This window comes from Triticum urartu, chromosome 3, assembly GCF_003073215.2.
Source record: "Triticum urartu cultivar G1812 chromosome 3, Tu2.1, whole genome shotgun sequence".
Lineage (NCBI taxonomy): Eukaryota > Viridiplantae > Streptophyta > Magnoliopsida > Poales > Poaceae > Triticum > Triticum urartu.
The window spans coordinates 452,011,824-452,028,716 of NC_053024.1; the positions used below are offsets into that span (position 1 = coordinate 452,011,824).

The 16,893-nt window shown below is 45.4% G+C and overlaps 1 protein-coding gene across 1 annotated transcript; it reads left to right on the top strand.

The window, feature by feature from the left end:
• The first annotated feature begins 734 nt into the window (after nt 1-734).
• On the top strand, nt 735-15,867 carry LOC125544294. Its single transcript, XM_048707920.1, has 10 exons — nt 735-1,231; nt 6,810-6,853; nt 8,977-9,100; nt 9,173-9,251; nt 9,343-9,983; nt 10,896-11,175; nt 11,250-11,520; nt 14,060-14,212; nt 14,687-15,172; nt 15,285-15,867. Exons 1-10 carry the CDS (start codon nt 1,054-1,056, stop codon nt 15,564-15,566), a joined length of 2,538 nt encoding a protein of 845 aa, XP_048563877.1. The 5' UTR covers nt 735-1,053; the 3' UTR covers nt 15,567-15,867.
• Nucleotides 15,868-16,893: the final 1,026 nt, after the last annotated feature.

A 16,893-nucleotide genomic window follows, 5' to 3' on the forward strand; every position in this document is an offset into this window, starting at 1 on the left:
AAGCTACTTTTTCTCATGGGATATCTGTATCCATATGTCATCATTGTACATGCCCTTAGAGACATGTAACTATTTAATTTTTGTTGGCAAGACATGCCCGAGACTATTGTAGATATAGCTCCCCATCAAATTGCACCACACAAAAGATCAACGCAAAAATTCTAACAGTATCTTTCCCTGTGCACAAAATTTCAAAAGTTGCTGCGATCAGAAGGCAGCCAGTACGAAGAACCTTTTTTTTTCAGGGAAAACATGGAAATAGCCTGCCCAAATGAGGGAGAAGGAATCTAACCAAATTTGGAAAGGAACCCAACTAACTTCCACTACGGGGGCGTGCAGATCTACGCTTACTGTCCTGCAAAATTCTTTCTCGTAAAAATGCCCCAAAAACGAAAGGGGAGGAATCTTTACTGACTGCCCGTCTCTCGTACCCGAAAAGAGCCCAAATGTTCCGTCAGTTTCGTACGCCTATCTGACACTGACAATGCGGCCCGATCATCATCTGCTCAGGGATAACCCTGCATCCACGCTAGTCACACGGTTGGGCGACACGTAGGGACACCGACAATGTTGCCCCACATGCTAGCCTCGGGGGCGTGCACACCATAGCCACGTAACACCGTGACGCGCCCTCCTAGACGCAGAGGCTGCACGCGGGCCCCCTCGAGATGTGTCCCGGCCTGTCAGCTTTAGATATTCATTCGCACCTCCCATCATCCACATCTCCGCGACAGGTGTACGCGGCGACGGATAGAGATTAGGGAGGAGGGAGCAGAGGTTAGGCGCGGGCAGAAGTGGGAAATTAGATTTTAACCCCATTTCTTCCTCCGCATCGCATCGAGCTATATAAAGGTAGGCGAGGGGGAAGCGCGGAGGGAGGGTTTTGGAATTTGGCCGCCGTTAACCGCGCGTGAGCTGAGAACCGAGACCCAGCGGAAGCGGAGGAGGCGCTGCTGCTGCTGCTGCTGCTACTACGAGCCCGGCTCTCTAACACACACAGCGGAGGCGGAAGCGGAGGAGGAGCTGTTTTGGCGGCGGTTCCCGGCGGCGAGGATGAGCGGCGGAGGTGGGGGAGGGAGGGGGCCAGCGGCGGGACCGGTGCCTGCGTCCGCGAGGAAGCTGGTGCAGGGGCTCAAGGAGATCGTGAGCCGCTCCGACTCAGAGATCTACGCGGCGCTGCGCGACTGCGGCATGGACCCTGACGAGGCGGTCAGCCGCCTCCTCTCCCAAGGTCACATCTACTCTGCAGCACCTCGCTCCCCCTCTTTCCCTGCACCGCTTAAGGTCTTTGCTCAAGTTTTGGCTGCGTTGGTTAGCCTTTGGGCTGTGTTTGTGGCCAATGGATTGGAACAAACGTGCCCGTTTCATTCCACCTCAGGGATTTATGCTGATTTGGTACTGTGCGGATGGAGTCCCCAGTCCCGGGCTGTTACGAAGATTTGTTGCTCTGTAGAGTTTTTCTTTTTTGCGTTTATTAGGCCTCTTGTTTAGGATGGGGTTGTACGTTATTTGCTCGTTTTCATTTTGTGCCATTTTTAGTGGTGTTTTTATATTTCCGAGTACGTCAGCATTAACCTTCTGGTTTTGATGAGAGGAGCAGTAGCACATGGATGGAATAATTTGGATTTTTTTTCTTGTCGTAAGGCTATGTTCCGTTTTGTGTTTGACGGTGGAAGAAATAATATTTTGAACTTGGGACTAGCCTGCGGTTGTTGAACTATGCTATGCTGAAATGTAGAATATAGTTAGTTAAGGGATGCTTACTAATTCAAGCAAGATTTTGCTGTTGCATCCAAATGTAGAAGTCTGTCAATAGCTATAATGCCCCCAAAGAGAAACAATTAAGGGCTTTTGAAAAGCCAAGCACAGCCTACCTTGATGGGGAGATCGTAGTTGACCCTTTAGGGTAAGGGAAGGAAAAGATAAAAAGCAAAGCCTTCGATCAAATGCCATGGAGGACCCAAAACCTAGGTTGGTTTTGGATCGTAAGTTCCTTCGTCTTTTCCAAGTTCTATTGAACTGGATTTAGGGCCTAACTATCTAAGTCTGTGTTTTATTAGCAATTGAAGATAAGAGGATATGTGGTATAAAAAATGGGTCAATAACATCTTGGATCTTCTTCAACGACGACAGTCCTAAAAAGTTGGATTCTTCAATTTGAATTTGCAAATGATCAAAGCAATGTGGTTTTGTCCCTTTAATAGTTTTTGTTCTTTCCATATCTTGTGTGTGGAGCAGAATTTAGATGAACTTGGCTCGGTTTTATTTTGGAACGAGGCTTAATGTAGGTCTGTTTCATGGGGGACAAAAACCAAATGAAGGGGACAAAAGGTGATGGAGATGGAGGATACCGGCTTCAAGCTGTGGTACATGGGACAACTACAACAGAAACAAAGGGGACAAAAGGCAAAGGAGGTGGAGGATACCGGCTTCAAGTTGTGGTACACAGGACAACTGCAAACAAAAATGTAGTAGACATCTTGATCAACAAGAGCCTCAAGTATGGAGTGGTAAACGTCAAGAGGCAAGGGGACCGGATTATCCTGGTCAAGCTGGTAGTTGGGGACTTAGGTTCTCAATGTTATCAAAGCGTATCCCCCGCAAGTAGGCCACAATGAGAGCACCAAGAGGGAGTTTTGGGAAGGCTTGGAGGACATGGTTAGGAGTATACCTATTGACAAGAAGCTCTTCATAGGAGGAGATCTCAATGGCCATGTGGGTACATCTAACACAGGAAGGACTTCGCTCTAGCCTACGACATGATCGTAGCTAACACCTCTTTAAAAGAGGGAATCCTATCTAGTGACTTTTAGTAGTGGTCAACACTCTAGCCAGATTGATTTTGTCCTCTCAAGAGGAGAAGACATGAGTGCTTTCATAGATTGTAAGGTGATGCCTGGTGAGTGTTGTCCCTCAACATAAGCTTCTGGGTGGTTGACTTTTGGTTTCGGATTCGTTCTAGTGGGATAAGCGTGCCAAAATTGCTAGAACGAAGTGGTGGAAACTCAAGGGGGAGACAACTAAGGCTTTCAAGGAGAGGGTTCTTAAGGAGGGCCCTTGGGACTGGGAGAAGAGGGTGATGCAAACAATATGTGGATGAAGATGTGACTTGCATTCGTAAGGGGGCTTTAGAGGAGTTTGGGCTGACTGGGGGGAGGGGGGAGTAGAAGCGAATATCCTACACCTGGATATGAGTGCGGATGTACAAGGTGGCAAAGAAGGCCGCAAAGCGAGCTGTGAGTGAAGTAAGGGGTCGGGCATATGGCGACCTCTACTAGTGCTTAGACATGAAGGAAGGTGAAAGGGACATCTATAAGATGGCCAAGATCTGAGAGAGGAAGACGAGGGGTGTCAACCAAGTCAAATGCATCAAAGACGAAGCAGATCAACTCCCGGTGAAGGACGAGGAAATCAAGCATAGGCGACAGGAGTACTTTGACAAGCTGTTCAATGGAGAGAACGAGAGCTCTATCGTTGAGCTGGACAACTCCTTTGATGATACCAGAAGGCGGTTTGTGCGACGAATCCAGGAGTCTGAGGTTAGGAAGGTTTTAAAAAGGATAAAAGGAGGCAAGGCGATGGGCCTTGATTGTATCCCCATTGAGGTGTGGAGAGGCATCAAAGGCATAACGATAGTATGACTAAGCTTTTCAACTCATTTTTCGGACAAACAAGATGCTAGAAGAATGGAGGCGTACTATATTAGCACCAATCTTCAAGAATAAGTGGGATGCTAAAGTTGTACTAATTACCATGGAATTAAGCTGATGAGCCATACAATGAAGCTATGGGAGAGAGAGCCATTGAGCACCACTTAAGAGGAATGACAAGTGTGACCAATCAATTTGGTTTCATGCCTGGGAGGTTGACAATAGAAGCCATTTTCTTGGTACGACAACTTATGGAGAGATATAGGGAGCAAAAGAAGGACCTGCATATGGTGTTCATTGACTTGGAGAAGGCCTACGATAAGATACCGTGGAATGTCATGTGATGGGCCTTGGAGAAACACAAAGTTCCAACAAAGTACATTTCCTTCATCAAGGACATCTATGATAATATTCTGACAAGTGTTCAAACAAGTGATGACGACACTGATGACTTTCTGATTAAAATAGGACTGCACCAAGGGTTAGCTTTGAGCCCTTATCTTTTTTCCTTGATGATGGATGACGTCACAAGGGATATACAAGGAGATATCCCATATGCTCTTTGCGGTTGATGTGGTGCTAGTCAATGGTAGTCAAACAAGGGTTAATAGAAAGTTAGAGCTAGAAGACAAACTTTGGAATTGAAAGGTTTTAGGCTTAGTACAACTAAAATTGATTACATGAGGTGCAATTTCAGTACTACTAGGCATGAGGAGGAGGAGGTTAGTGTTGATGGGCAGGTGATACCTTAGAAGGACACCTTCCTATATTTGAGGTCAATGCTGCAAAAGGATGGTGATATCAGTAAAGATGTGAGCCACGGAATCAAAGCCGGATGGATGAAGTGGTGCCTAGCTTCTGGTGTTCTCCGTGACAAAAGAGCGCGCCACAAAAACTAAAAGGTAGGTTCTGTAGGACGGGGATTTGACCCGCAATGTTTTATGGTGCTAAGTGTTAGCCGATTAAAAGGCGACATATTCAACATAGACCCGGGCATGGACAGCCTGTCCAGCCAGCCTGGCCCGAAAGCCCGACATCCGGGCCAGGCTCGGGCTCAGCTTTTCCGCCCGACGCGCGGCCCGAAAGCCCGAAGAGAAGCCCGAACAGGGCATAAATCACTATTTATTAGAAATATAGGTATCATATATCATTTAAATATCTAAAATTCATTATTTTAATTAAAAAATGCACTGTTCATGTGTTTCGGGCCGGGCCGGGCTTGGGCTTGGGATTTTGAGGTTGGGCTTTGCAAAGCCTGGCCCGAACCAGGCCCGGCCTGGAGGATGCCCAGGTTTAATTCAATAGTCGGGTGTAGCGGAAATGTCATGTTTAGATGGATGTGTGGCCACACAAAAAAGGATCGGGTCCGGAATGATGATATATGTGGTAGAGTTGGGATAGTGTCGATTGAAGAGAAGCTTGTCCAACATTGTTCAAGATGGTTTGGGCATATACAATGCATACCTCCAGAAGCTCCAGTGCATAGCGGATGGTTAAAGCGTGCTGAGAATGTCAAGAGAGGTCAGGGTAGACCAAACTTGACATGGGAGGCGTCTGTAAAAAGAGATCTGAAGGACTGGAATATCTCCAAAGAACTAGCCATGGACAGGGGTGTGTGGAAGTTAGCCATCCACGTGCCAGAACCATGAGTTGGTTTCGAGATCTTATGGGTTTCAGCTCTAGCCTACCCCAATTTGTTTAGGGCTTTGTGGGTCTGTTTGGAAGGAGACTAGTCTTGTTCTTGAATAACCTACAAGTATAAGTTCAGATTTCTGTTGAGATATTCAAGCTGTCTCCCCTGGATATGTGCTATTGAAGCTTATACAAAAGCTTAAACTAGCCAAGACAGATCTTTCTGTTTGGAAGGAGACTAGTCTTGTTCTTGAATAACCCACAAGTATAAGTTCAGATTTCTGTTGAGATGTTCAAGCTGTCTCCCCTGGATATGTGCTATTGAAGCTTATACAAAAGCTTAAACTGGCCAAGACAGATCTTTCAGTTTGGAAGGAGACTAGTCTTGTTCTTGAATAACCCACAAGTATAAGTTCAGATTTCTTTTGAGATGTTCAAGCTGTCTCCCCTGGATATGTGCTATTGAAGCTTATACAAAAGCTTAAACTGTCCAAGACAGATCTGAAACGGTGAAATAGTACTGCCTTGGCTGCTTCCATGGTTTGGCCTTCTGTCTTCGCAGTAGCCGCTGAGAGGCTGAAAGTGATGTTTATGGTTTGAGACTCACATGCTCTGTTTTTTCATTTATTTGTCTTTAACAGAACTAGTAAATGCGTACGTGCAATGCACATTGATATCTGGGAAGAAATTAATTACACGTTCATATTAGGTAGGATATCAATCACATGTTAATTATATGATTAGCACATACGTTGAAATTTAGTATGATATTAATTGCATGCTAAACATGTTGAGCGCTCACCATTGGAGCAATCTAGGTCACTGGATTAGCATGGTTTAATGGCCCAGATTGATTGGATCTGACCCTTTGGGTCTTTTTATATTGATATAGATAGTTACTTTATTTCTCCTGTTGGTTAGTGCTTTCTTTTTTCCATTGGTTACCATTTACTATTGACTGGCATTTTCTTTGGCTCATTATTTATCACTCATGATCCTTATTTGCATCTCTTGTCATTTGTTGTAAGAGGTACCTTGAGTTTGAAAGTTGTAAAATACCTAAATTCGCGAGGAAAGATGAGACTTGTGTGTGTGGGAGCTGGAATCTTATTTAATTTATTGCTCGTAGTTGCCTATGTGACTTTGCACTTTGTCCATTTACATACCTTAAGATCGCTAGCACTTGTGTCTTACTTTCATGCAAGGAACTGGGGCCTAATTCCTTAGTGGCTTGGTGCCTCCCATTTCATTCTTGTTACAACAGCCCAATTGCTATCACAGGGTTTCTTTAATTTGTATCATCAACCTTTTATTAATCCAAAGATTTTGACTGAACATTGTGGATATACTGAGTGAATTATTGCCTCGTCTATTTTACTATTTGAATTACATGACCGTCTTTCTTTGATTTACCTGGCATGACAGGAAGTTAATACTAACAGCAGTTTGAGATTGATCTGATGTTATTTCATAGTCCTAGTAGTCCTCTCATGTAAGGCATCTCACACATTGCCTATCTTTTTCCAGATACTTTTCAAGAGGTAAAGAACAAGCGCGATAAGAAAAAGGAGGTCAGTTGAATATGATACTCAACTTGCATCTGTGCCACTTTGCAAACTTGTAGCTAATATTATTTTTAGTAGGGTCTTCCAGCTCTTCAAAATGAAAAGAAGGCTTGTAGCTAATCTACTATTGACCATATAATTTTAGTTACTAGGATGAATGTTATGTGGCCGCTAGAAGGAGGGCGCGAGAGGGCCGGCCGGGGGCCTTTTTGCCCACGGCCGGGCAAGAGGGAAGGGATTTCCTTCTTAATTCTTGCTTGATTAGATTGATACATCTCCTCTCTTTATATAGAGAGATTTACTTGACTCCCAAGCAAGGCTTACTTGACCCCTAAGCAAGCAACCCTTATCTCTAATTAACCCTAAGACTAACGGGCTATACCGCCAGCCCAGTCCATTAGGCCCATTACGTACTCTAACACTACACCCCACCTGGACATGCAGCTTGTCCTCGAGCTGCAACCTAACCAACTTATAACCATGACTCGACGCAACACAAACCTAACACCTAAAAACAAGCCTTTTACATCTCGGCTTGTTTTATTACTCTCAACCTGAAATGGACTGGGACTCTTTATTTTGGACCCCTAAACATAAAGTGGACACCATCCGCACGTCGGACGTGCACGTGTACAGCCACCTGGACCCATGGACACCATCTGGACAAAAGGAGCGCATGTGTATGGCCACCAGGAAGTGGTTGCAAGAGCGACCAGCAGAGGCGCCCTCGCGGCGGCCGGCGGAATGCAGTGGTGCTACGCGGTGCGCTCCTGTCGGTGACACCCTGCCTTCTCCCTGCCGGGCGGCTGTTGGTCTGCGCCGCACAGAGAAGAGTGGAGGGCTTGCGATGGAGAATGACGAGGAGGGGTGCGCCCCCCCAACCGCTGATGTCGCAGACTTTGAGGTCGTTGCCCGAGGGGAAAACAGTATGCCCAAGATCCCCGACGCAGCGGACGAGATCGAGGTCCTTTGCGCAGCGAAGCGCAGCTGGGAGGAGCGGTAGCTGCAGACCACACATCTCCCGCACATGCCGACGCGCTCCGCTGCTGACACATGGCGGGTAGTGATCCAAGCCGGAAGCGGTGACGGCGACGGCGGAAACTTGATCTGCTGGATGGGGACGCCCTGGGGAAGTGGTAATGGCGACGGCGGGAACTTGATCTGGTGGATCGGGACTCCCGCCGGCGTGGTCGATGCAGGGCCGGAGCTGACCGGCGGTGGCCGCTGCAGCGGAGCGCCGGGTACGGCGGAGGTGGTGCCAGTGGATGGCAGCTGCAGCGGCGGTGGTGGTGGATGGCAGCTTCAGCGGCCCGGCGAGCGCGGCGAGGACGCCCTGGGGCAGCGGCAGCGGCTGCTGCGGCGGAGTGCCGGGCGCGACGGAGGCTGCCAGGAGCGGCGGCTGCCACTGCAGCCAGGGCGGGGCGGTGGATGGTAGCTTCAGCGGCCTGGCGAGCGCGGCGGAGGCCGCCTGGTGCAGCGGCTGCCACGGCATCCACGGCGGCGCGGTGGCGGTGATGGGCGGCGCAGCCGGGTGCGGCCCGTAGGACCCGGCCAAGAACAGGCGGATCTCCTGGACCGCCCGGGTTAGGTCCCGCAGCGCCCCGGATACCTCCTCCGGGGTGAGGACGGCGGGGGCGGACGGGTTGGGCGGCGGTGAAGACATGATCGAACCGAAGCTAGCTGATACCAAACTGTTATGTGGCTGCTAGAAGGAGGGCGCGAGAGGGCCGGCCATGGGGCCTTTTTGCCCACGGCTGGGCAAGAGGGAAGGGATTTCCTTCTTAATTCTTGCCTGATTAGATTGATACATCTCCTCTCTTTATATAGAGAGGTTTACTTGACTCCCAAGCAAGGCTTACTTGACCCCTAAGCAAGCGACCCTTATCTCTAATTAACCCTAAGACTAATGGGCTATACCGCCAGTCCAGGCCATTAGGCCCATTACGTACTCTAACAATGAATGAAAGCATTAATAATTTGTCAATATATCAGCCATTTAATTTGTTCACTGTTGGTAAACTTTTGTGTTAGAAAGTTTAAATATCCTACTAATTTCCTAATTATTGATTTACCATGCCATGCTTTAGTCTTGAGAACTTACATCAAGCATGTATTGAAATTTCACACAGGTGAATAAAGGTACACCTGAGCCAAGATCCCGAGGAGCAAATAACTCAAACAGTCGTGCTGCTAGAGTTGGCACAGATCGTACTAACCGAAGCAGTTCAGTTCGGTCTGTATCCGGCGGAGTTGGTAAGATAAAATAATGTTTGTATCCATGAGTTTTCACATTTCTTTTTCTCATGTTCATTTCAATCCTACTAGATAACGTGGCTTCAAGGTCATCAATATTGGGACCTGGTGTTCCATCAACCAATTCTACTCAGAAGCCAACAGTTCCGAGGTAATGAAGGCTGAAGATGTAGAAGTTCCTGCTGGTCTATTTGTGTTTTATTTATTATTGTTAACTGACCTTTTTGCTTTCTATGTTGCAGTTCCTTTGCAAACAACGACGTGGTTCCTGATGGATTATGCGGAGCATCACAATCATCGTCAGGATTTCAGCAGAATTGGTGTGGGGTGCCTGGTCAGATGTCAATGGCTGATATAGTTAAAATGGGCAGACCTCAAGGAAGGTCTTCTAGCAAGTCTACGGCTACGGCAGACAAAGCATTTGCTGGTCAAAACCCATCTTTGTCAAATGAAACGAACCATAACACAAAGCAATCCGCAAGCACAGTCGCCCCGACAACATTTGACCAAGGATTTCCAGCTCTTCCAGATCCCATTCCCCAAGTTATAAATTCTAATCACGCTTCGGCAGAAAGCCACCAAACACATGAAAATGTTTGGTTTCCACAGGACGGACCACCATCACAAAATCAATTCACAGCCCCTGAGCCATCTGGCGGCCCATTATCATTTGTGGCATCATTGGAGTCATCAGTGCTGGTTGCTGATGCCGTTAACTTGCATGAGAAGTCTCACACAGAAGATAACACCTCAATTGTAAAGCAGACAGCAATACCTTCTGAGAGACACTCGGAAGTTCTTCACGACAAAGTTCAATTCGGTGATGAATTGTTGCAGAACTCAAGTACATACCAATCTCAAATGCACTCATTTGCCGATGAAGGTTAGTATAGATCTCAAATAGCAAATCTTGTGATCAATGGAACTTCCTTTTCTGGTTATGCGTCTTAAAAGTCAATTACCAATGTGTTCTATTTTTTTCTGTCACAAGGTAGATGCTCATACTTTTTGGAGGCTGGATAATAAATAGAATGATCTTTGTATTTCTTTGTGAGGAAACACTGTTCTGTTATCTGATACTCCCTCCGTCCCATAATATAAGAACGTTTTTGACACTAGTGTAGTGTCAAAAACGTTCTTATATTACGGGACTGACTAGTATAGTGTCAAAAACGTTCTTATATTATGGGACTGAGGGAGTAGGTGATAGCTGTCCTTGGGGAGGTTGAAATGTTCCTCCAACTGGCTAGTCTGATGTTTGGGCGTTTGGCACCCCCACCCCTGACCAGCCAACCACCTTAAGTACGTTGAGCATCAAGTGCATATTTCTGTTGTAGTACGACATCACATAAACATGGATCAGGCATACTGTCTAGTGGCTCCCAGGGATGTCATTCAATATTTAATGGCATTGCCTTTGCATAGAAAACGAAAACCAGTAGCCGCTCATTGCTCAGCTTTGTACTTTCCGTTTTGCCCTTTGATGCTGTAAAGTGACACATTTTCATGGATGCTGTGGTGGTTGCAGTTTTGCAAAACTGCTACACATGGAGATTGCCTTACTGGCTTACTATTTGTTCTACACATCATCTTTATGTGCTACCGATACAAGTGAAAATATTGTTTAGTCCTTTTTTCTATGTTCATTCACTAACAAACTTTTCTTTGTATATGCAGATTGCCTTACAAGTGAAAATATTGTTTAGTCCTTATTGCCTTAAACACTGTTCTTTTATACTTATAACATATAACATATATAATTACTAATAAGGAATCATGACGCAATCGTTTGCAGTTGAGGTTTCCAACGTTGATGTGGACTCAGCTGCAATGAACTTTCAGCATCTAAGCTTGCAAAAGGAAGATCTAGCAGCAGCTAATTCTGCTGATGATAATCCAGCGGTTATAATCCCCGATCATCTACAACTTGAAAATACAGACTGCGCACATCTGAGCTTTGGTAGTTTTGAATCTGGTGCCTTCTCTGGGTTGCTTCCATCCAAGGTCCCTAAATATAGTATGGAAGAGGTGCCCAACTCAGATGAAACTCCAGCAGTTGATCAAATAGATATCAGGTGCAAACTAATTTCCTGCTATGTTCCTACTCATGACACAAAATGCATCTTGTCTTATGGCACCTTTCTTACAGGAATCAAGATTACTATGACAATGGTGCTCTACAGTCATCAGCAAATGAGGATGTTGAAACCAGAATAGGTACCAACATTGAGAATATTGATGCCCCTTCAGTTTCGCAGCCTGATATACTGATGCAAGGTGCTCTAGATGTGTCTGGTCTTCAGTATAACCCACCATCAGTTTCAGATCATGTGTATCCGAACACAACACAGCCAAGTATAATGGAGAGCCAACAAGGAAACGCTCAAGCACAACAGCTTTCTCATTTTTCAAGCTTGCTGGTATAGTTGTCTTCTTCAAGATATGGGATCACATATACAGTGGGTAGTTTGATTCTAAAGGGAAACCAATAAACTTATCGTTCCGTCATGAACATAGTGGGTAGTTTCATTCTAAAAGGAAATAGGGAACCAAACAAACTTATCTTTTCATCATATGTTTAGCACCTGAACTTTTGATTTATCACCTTGATGATAGCATAGGCACCGTGTGGGAGTCTGGGACTAATATAAGACTTTCATGACGTTGGGACTTGCTGAAGCTTTAGAACTGCATGTTTAGCTTGTTATTGAGTTTTGTTAGAGTACATATGTAAGCTGTAACTGTTACAAAAGGGTCTTTGTTATTCCTAGACGAATGTGCTACATATAAGGTTGGTTTGTAGCTTCGGCATGAAAAACATGCACTGCATTTAGAACTGCATAGGCATAACAATCAATGTAAATCGTAGACCATACTAATATATAATCTAAAAAAGCTAGATTGGTTTCAAGTTTTTACACGTTTATTGATGTAAGGTTAGCTTTATCTAGTACTGAAATGGTAGAGCCGCTGGATCACTAATGGGAAAGATACCTGTGCAAGAGTGGTTCTATTTTGTACGTGCCCACAAGCACGAAGATCATGCTGTTTTGGGAAGGGTCGCGAGAGGCACAACATCCTTTTCTCACTTGGGAACCATTCTCTCTGCCACCCGTCCTCTTCTTTACCCCCAAATCGCGAGAAGACGATTAATTGTCACCTTCCTCCCTGTTTGCTACCTCTAGGTTCTCGCTCCAGCTCTATCGTGGCTGCGCCATCATCCTGCTCTAGCTATACACACCTTCGATGTTACATGTGCACGTTCCTAGCTCTGGTGAGTCTGTACTGCAGTTTTCTTTGCTCTAGCAATATGGCAGCACACTAAGTGTATCACTTGAGCGTGTTCACTTCTTCCATGAGATGAACAATGCAGTTAGGTTTGTGGCAAGCACAACTCCTATAGGATGAACTTGACCCTCTCCACCTGTGCTCCATGTTGTATGTGGTGCCCCTCCTCTTACAATGGCGATCTATTAGCTGTTGTAGACACAGACGCGAGTGCTTGATGAGAGCCTCTGGGGCTTGCCTTGGGGACATTGCCAGGGTTTACATTCTTTTCAAAATTTTAACTGAGATGTTTAAACTTTTGGTGATCCGAGGAATACCAATTTATTTGTCTCAAAATTGAAGAAAATCAGTTTGCAATCGGCCTAAAATCCATCAATCGACAACCAAATTATCAAGAATTCGAGATATATGTTATTCTCTTCTTTAGAGATCGATGCTTGTGCAAGAAATAGTAATGCAGGGCCATGCGAATTAGTGATTTGAGATACCTTGCTGATGTTTGGAACAAGCAACATACCCAGGCTTCTTCCTTCACTTCCACTCCGCTAGGAGGTTCTTGCACTATTGATATATACATACATTTGCAGATCTGTTAGTAGTGATGGCTCAAAGTAGGGGAGTGTCTCATCTGCCTTCTCTCTGGCGTGCATCCTCGCCCAGATCAATGTTGCTCTAGTGCTCGACAAAGGGTCGAGAGAGCTGTTGATTGCACTCTGTGGGCTCAGTGAAGGACCAAAGAAGAGGATTTCGGTGTTGTGGCATGGATAACTGAGGGGATGGTGCTACATACTTACTCGAGCTGGTCTTTTAGGTTGAGAATATTGTGAAGCTTTATTTGTTGGTTAATCACAATCAGATGTGAGCCCACTTTGATTTGTGAGGTTAGTAGGGGCGTTGCACAGTGAAGGACCAAAGAAGAGGATTTCGGTGTTGTGGCATGGATAACTGAGGGGATGGTGCTACATACGTACTCGAGCTAGTCTTTTAGGTTGAGAATATTGTGAAGCTTTATTTGTTGGTTAATCACAATCAGATGTGAGCCCAGTTTGATTTGTAAGGTTAGTAGGGGCGTTGCACAGTGGAGAGGTAGGAGGTGTGACACTGCAACCACCAACTCCAACTTATAAGTTAGCAAAAGATATATAATGATGTATTCCCTCCGTTCCAAAATAATTGAAGTTCTAGGATTGTCCTAAGTCAAATTTCATTAAGTTTGACCAAGTCTATATAAAAATACATCAACATCTACAAAACCAAATTTACTTCATTAAATTCGTTATGAAATATATTTTCATATTATATATATGTGATATTGTAGATAGTTGCTGATTTTTCTAGACTTTAGTCAACTTTAATGACTTAGAAAAATGAAAGATCATAGAACTTCAATTATTTTGGAACGGATGGAGTAGAATCTGTGTCTGCTTGGTGAATGGCGTAAAATGTATATTTTTTGTTGCATGCTGCTCTGGTTATATTTATGTACGACTTCTCTTTACCTTAATTGTGCTGGTTCCTGGACAATGTGATTGTTAATATATGAAGGCATCTGAAATTAAATCAATCCTCTCAAACTCGGCAACGAATTTCTTACAGTAGTGAGTGGGATGGGATTGTATTTCTTTGTTGTATTGCCTTTCTCCTAATTTTCCTTCTGTTTTACACTTACAGGCACAGCAAGCTAACACTCCGCAAAGCAACTTCTTGGGGTCAAATCTTACCCAGCACCGGGATTTTGACTTTTCACCGTTTTTATCAGCACAGTCAGCTATGAAATATAACCCAGCTGTGCCAACTACCAGTTACCCAATCTCCATGCAAGAGGTAACTACAATCTTTGCATCGTTTCCTCTTTTATGTTGGTGCGCTTGTTCTGAAGTAAGTCAGATGTAATAGTTTTAGTTCAGAAGTTTAGAAAGAAGTCACGCCCTTTATTTTGGGCAATGAATGTAGTAGTGTGCGAAGATGCATCTTTTCTGTGTGGAACTTATATTGATCATTTTGTGGAACTTATTTTGGACAATGAATGTAGTAGTGATTTCATAAAATATTTTGGTAGGCATAAGCATAATATCTTCGTTGGTACCAAATTTCCAACTGGAAGGTTCTTCTATATTGTTTTGGATGTTCTTCTAATCTTCTGCAATATGACGGGGCAGCTCCAGTGTGAAGTGAAGAGAGGTGGTCAAGAATAGAAAAGAGAAATAACACTATCATGGCGTGTGTCATTAACATTTAGGTGCTGCTGTTTGAACTTCTGTTTTTCTGAGTTTCAGTTTTTTGTGAATATTCTTGCAGAATTTAAACCAAGGGGGTTTCTCCAACACTCAATCTACACAAAATCCTCCCAGTACGAGCATTCCATCAGGGCTACCTCAACCTCAGCAATTATCTTTACATCCGTACTCTCAGCCAACTCTACCCCTGGGGCCTTTTGCCAGTTTAGTCGGCTATCCATACTTGCCTCAAAACTACTATGTACCACCACCAGCCTTCCAGCAAGCGTATTCAAGTAATGGACCTTTCCATCAATCTGATGGTGGTGCTGCTGCAGTGCCTGGATCTGCTATGAAATACTCGATGCCGCAGTACAAGAGTGGCCTTCCTGTCACGAGCCCACCACAACATTCATCAGCAGTCTCTGGTTATGGAGGCTTTGGAAGCTCAAGTAATATACCGAATTTTGGCCAAAACCAGAGTGCCTCCCCTGCCACGACTATGGGGATTGATGAAGCTTTAAGTTCACAGTTCAAAGAGGCCAATCACTACATGGCCCTACAGCAGGTAAAGGGTGCTACATTCTTTCGTCTAGCTTTTGAAATTCTGGCATACTTGTTCTGTACCACTGAGGATTTGCTCATTTCATTCTGGGGCGTTCATCTGTGGCTCTTTTCAGAGCGACAACTCAGCGATGTGGCTTCATGGAGCTGCTGGTTCAAGAGCTGTTTCAGCTGTTCCACCTGGTAACTTTTACGGCTTCCAGGGCCAGAGCGAGCAGGGTGGCTTCCGTGAGGTGCAACAGCCCTCTCAGTACGGTGGTCTTGGGTACCCGAGCTTCTACCAGTCGCAGAATGGTATGCAGCAGGAGCACCCGCAGAACTCTGCGGAGGGAAGCCTGAACAGCTCCCAGACTCCCCCGTCTCAGCCATCACACCACATGTGGCAGCACAGCTACTAAGATGTAGGTCTGTGCTTCTGTAGAAGAAGCGTCTTCTAGGCTATCCGCGCACCTTGGCATGGGCCATGAAGCAAACAGACCAGCTGAGCTACCTTCTTGAGCGCCAAGAAGGGGAGGTCGATGCGCTTCTATAGTTTTGAAGTATGTTGGTTTTCCTTTTTTTTTCTCTTTTCTCTCTTCTTTCTCACTTGTGTGTCTCGAGACTAGTTTCAGATCATCCTCGTGAGTTCTACTCGATAGTGAGCTGCTTTCTTGTAACAGTAAGACCTAACTCATCTAACAGGAGCTGCTTCTTACACCACTTTCTGTTGATGCCTCGCTCATTCTTCATTTGCTGCCTCCTGCTCGTCTCCTGGGCGCTGGAAGCGTCAGAATGATTATTGGTGAAATATTTGCATTTCAGGGACGTCTGGAAGGCAGCTTCGGCTTTGAAGATCATCTTTTTCTTTGACTAAATCCTTTAACGTCTTGCAGAGTTTGAAAAAGTTAACCACATTTTATCTAGACTAGAGATGCTCTTTGCCAGATTGATGTGGAGTTTTGTCAGGTCGCTTCCCGGTGCAGTTGGAACCCTTCCTGCGTTGCAGTATGTTATCCTTCATCTTCAGTGCTATGAACACAATTCTGGCTGAGCTGACTAGAGTTTGTGTACTTTGTCTTTGTTGATGACGTCTACATCCACAACAGGGTATGACTGGCCAAGTTCGTAGACCTTTTTTTCTTTTGTAACACCCTAGAGCAAAGCAAAGTATTACAATCAGTTGTGGCCAGCTCCATCACGCGGGATGGCGCTGAACAAATCAACACAGTGCTGCTCTTAACTGGTTCACAAGACAACGCAATGGCATTGGCTACCATTTTGGCGTCCTGATCAACGCTGATGGAGTAATTTATTTGATGAAACCTCGTTTGTTCTTGCTGGGTTGTTTGCTTCACTGTTTGTAGTTTTTTCACGGGCAGACTACTTGTGTTCAGTTATAGTTTTTCAGTTGCCGGGCTAATTGTGTTCAGTTCCGCCCGCTCGCCGTGCGTGGTGCATGAGGCAGAGGCTTGTGGGGGTTGGCGGAAGGTTTTGCCGCGGCGAGGCCTGTGTCATTCAACGCCGCCGGCTCCTGCAGTGGTTCCTCGTCCCCTTCCGGCTTGGCTTCGTGGTTGATGTTGTAGATGCCTTTTTCATGGGCATCATGCAGCGGATTGCAAAGACCCCTTTAGGTGCTCCCGGTGCCTTGAGAACGGCCACAGCGCACGCGGATGTCAGCGTCCGCTCAGCTTGTTGGCAAGTCTTGCCACATCGCCTTTGACCTGCCCCGTCGCCGGGCATCGTGAA

Coding starts and splice junctions, on each gene's coding strand:
- LOC125544294 (XM_048707920.1), top strand. CDS start 1,054: ATGAGCGGCGGAGGTGGGGGAGGGAGGGGGCCAGCGGCGGGACCGGTG. Junction 1,232..6,809: donor CAGCCGCCTCCTCTCCCAAG/GTCACATCTACT, acceptor ATCTTTTTCCAG/ATACTTTTCAAGAGGTAAAG. Junction 9,101..9,172: donor GTCTGTATCCGGCGGAGTTG/GTAAGATAAAAT, acceptor CAATCCTACTAG/ATAACGTGGCTTCAAGGTCA.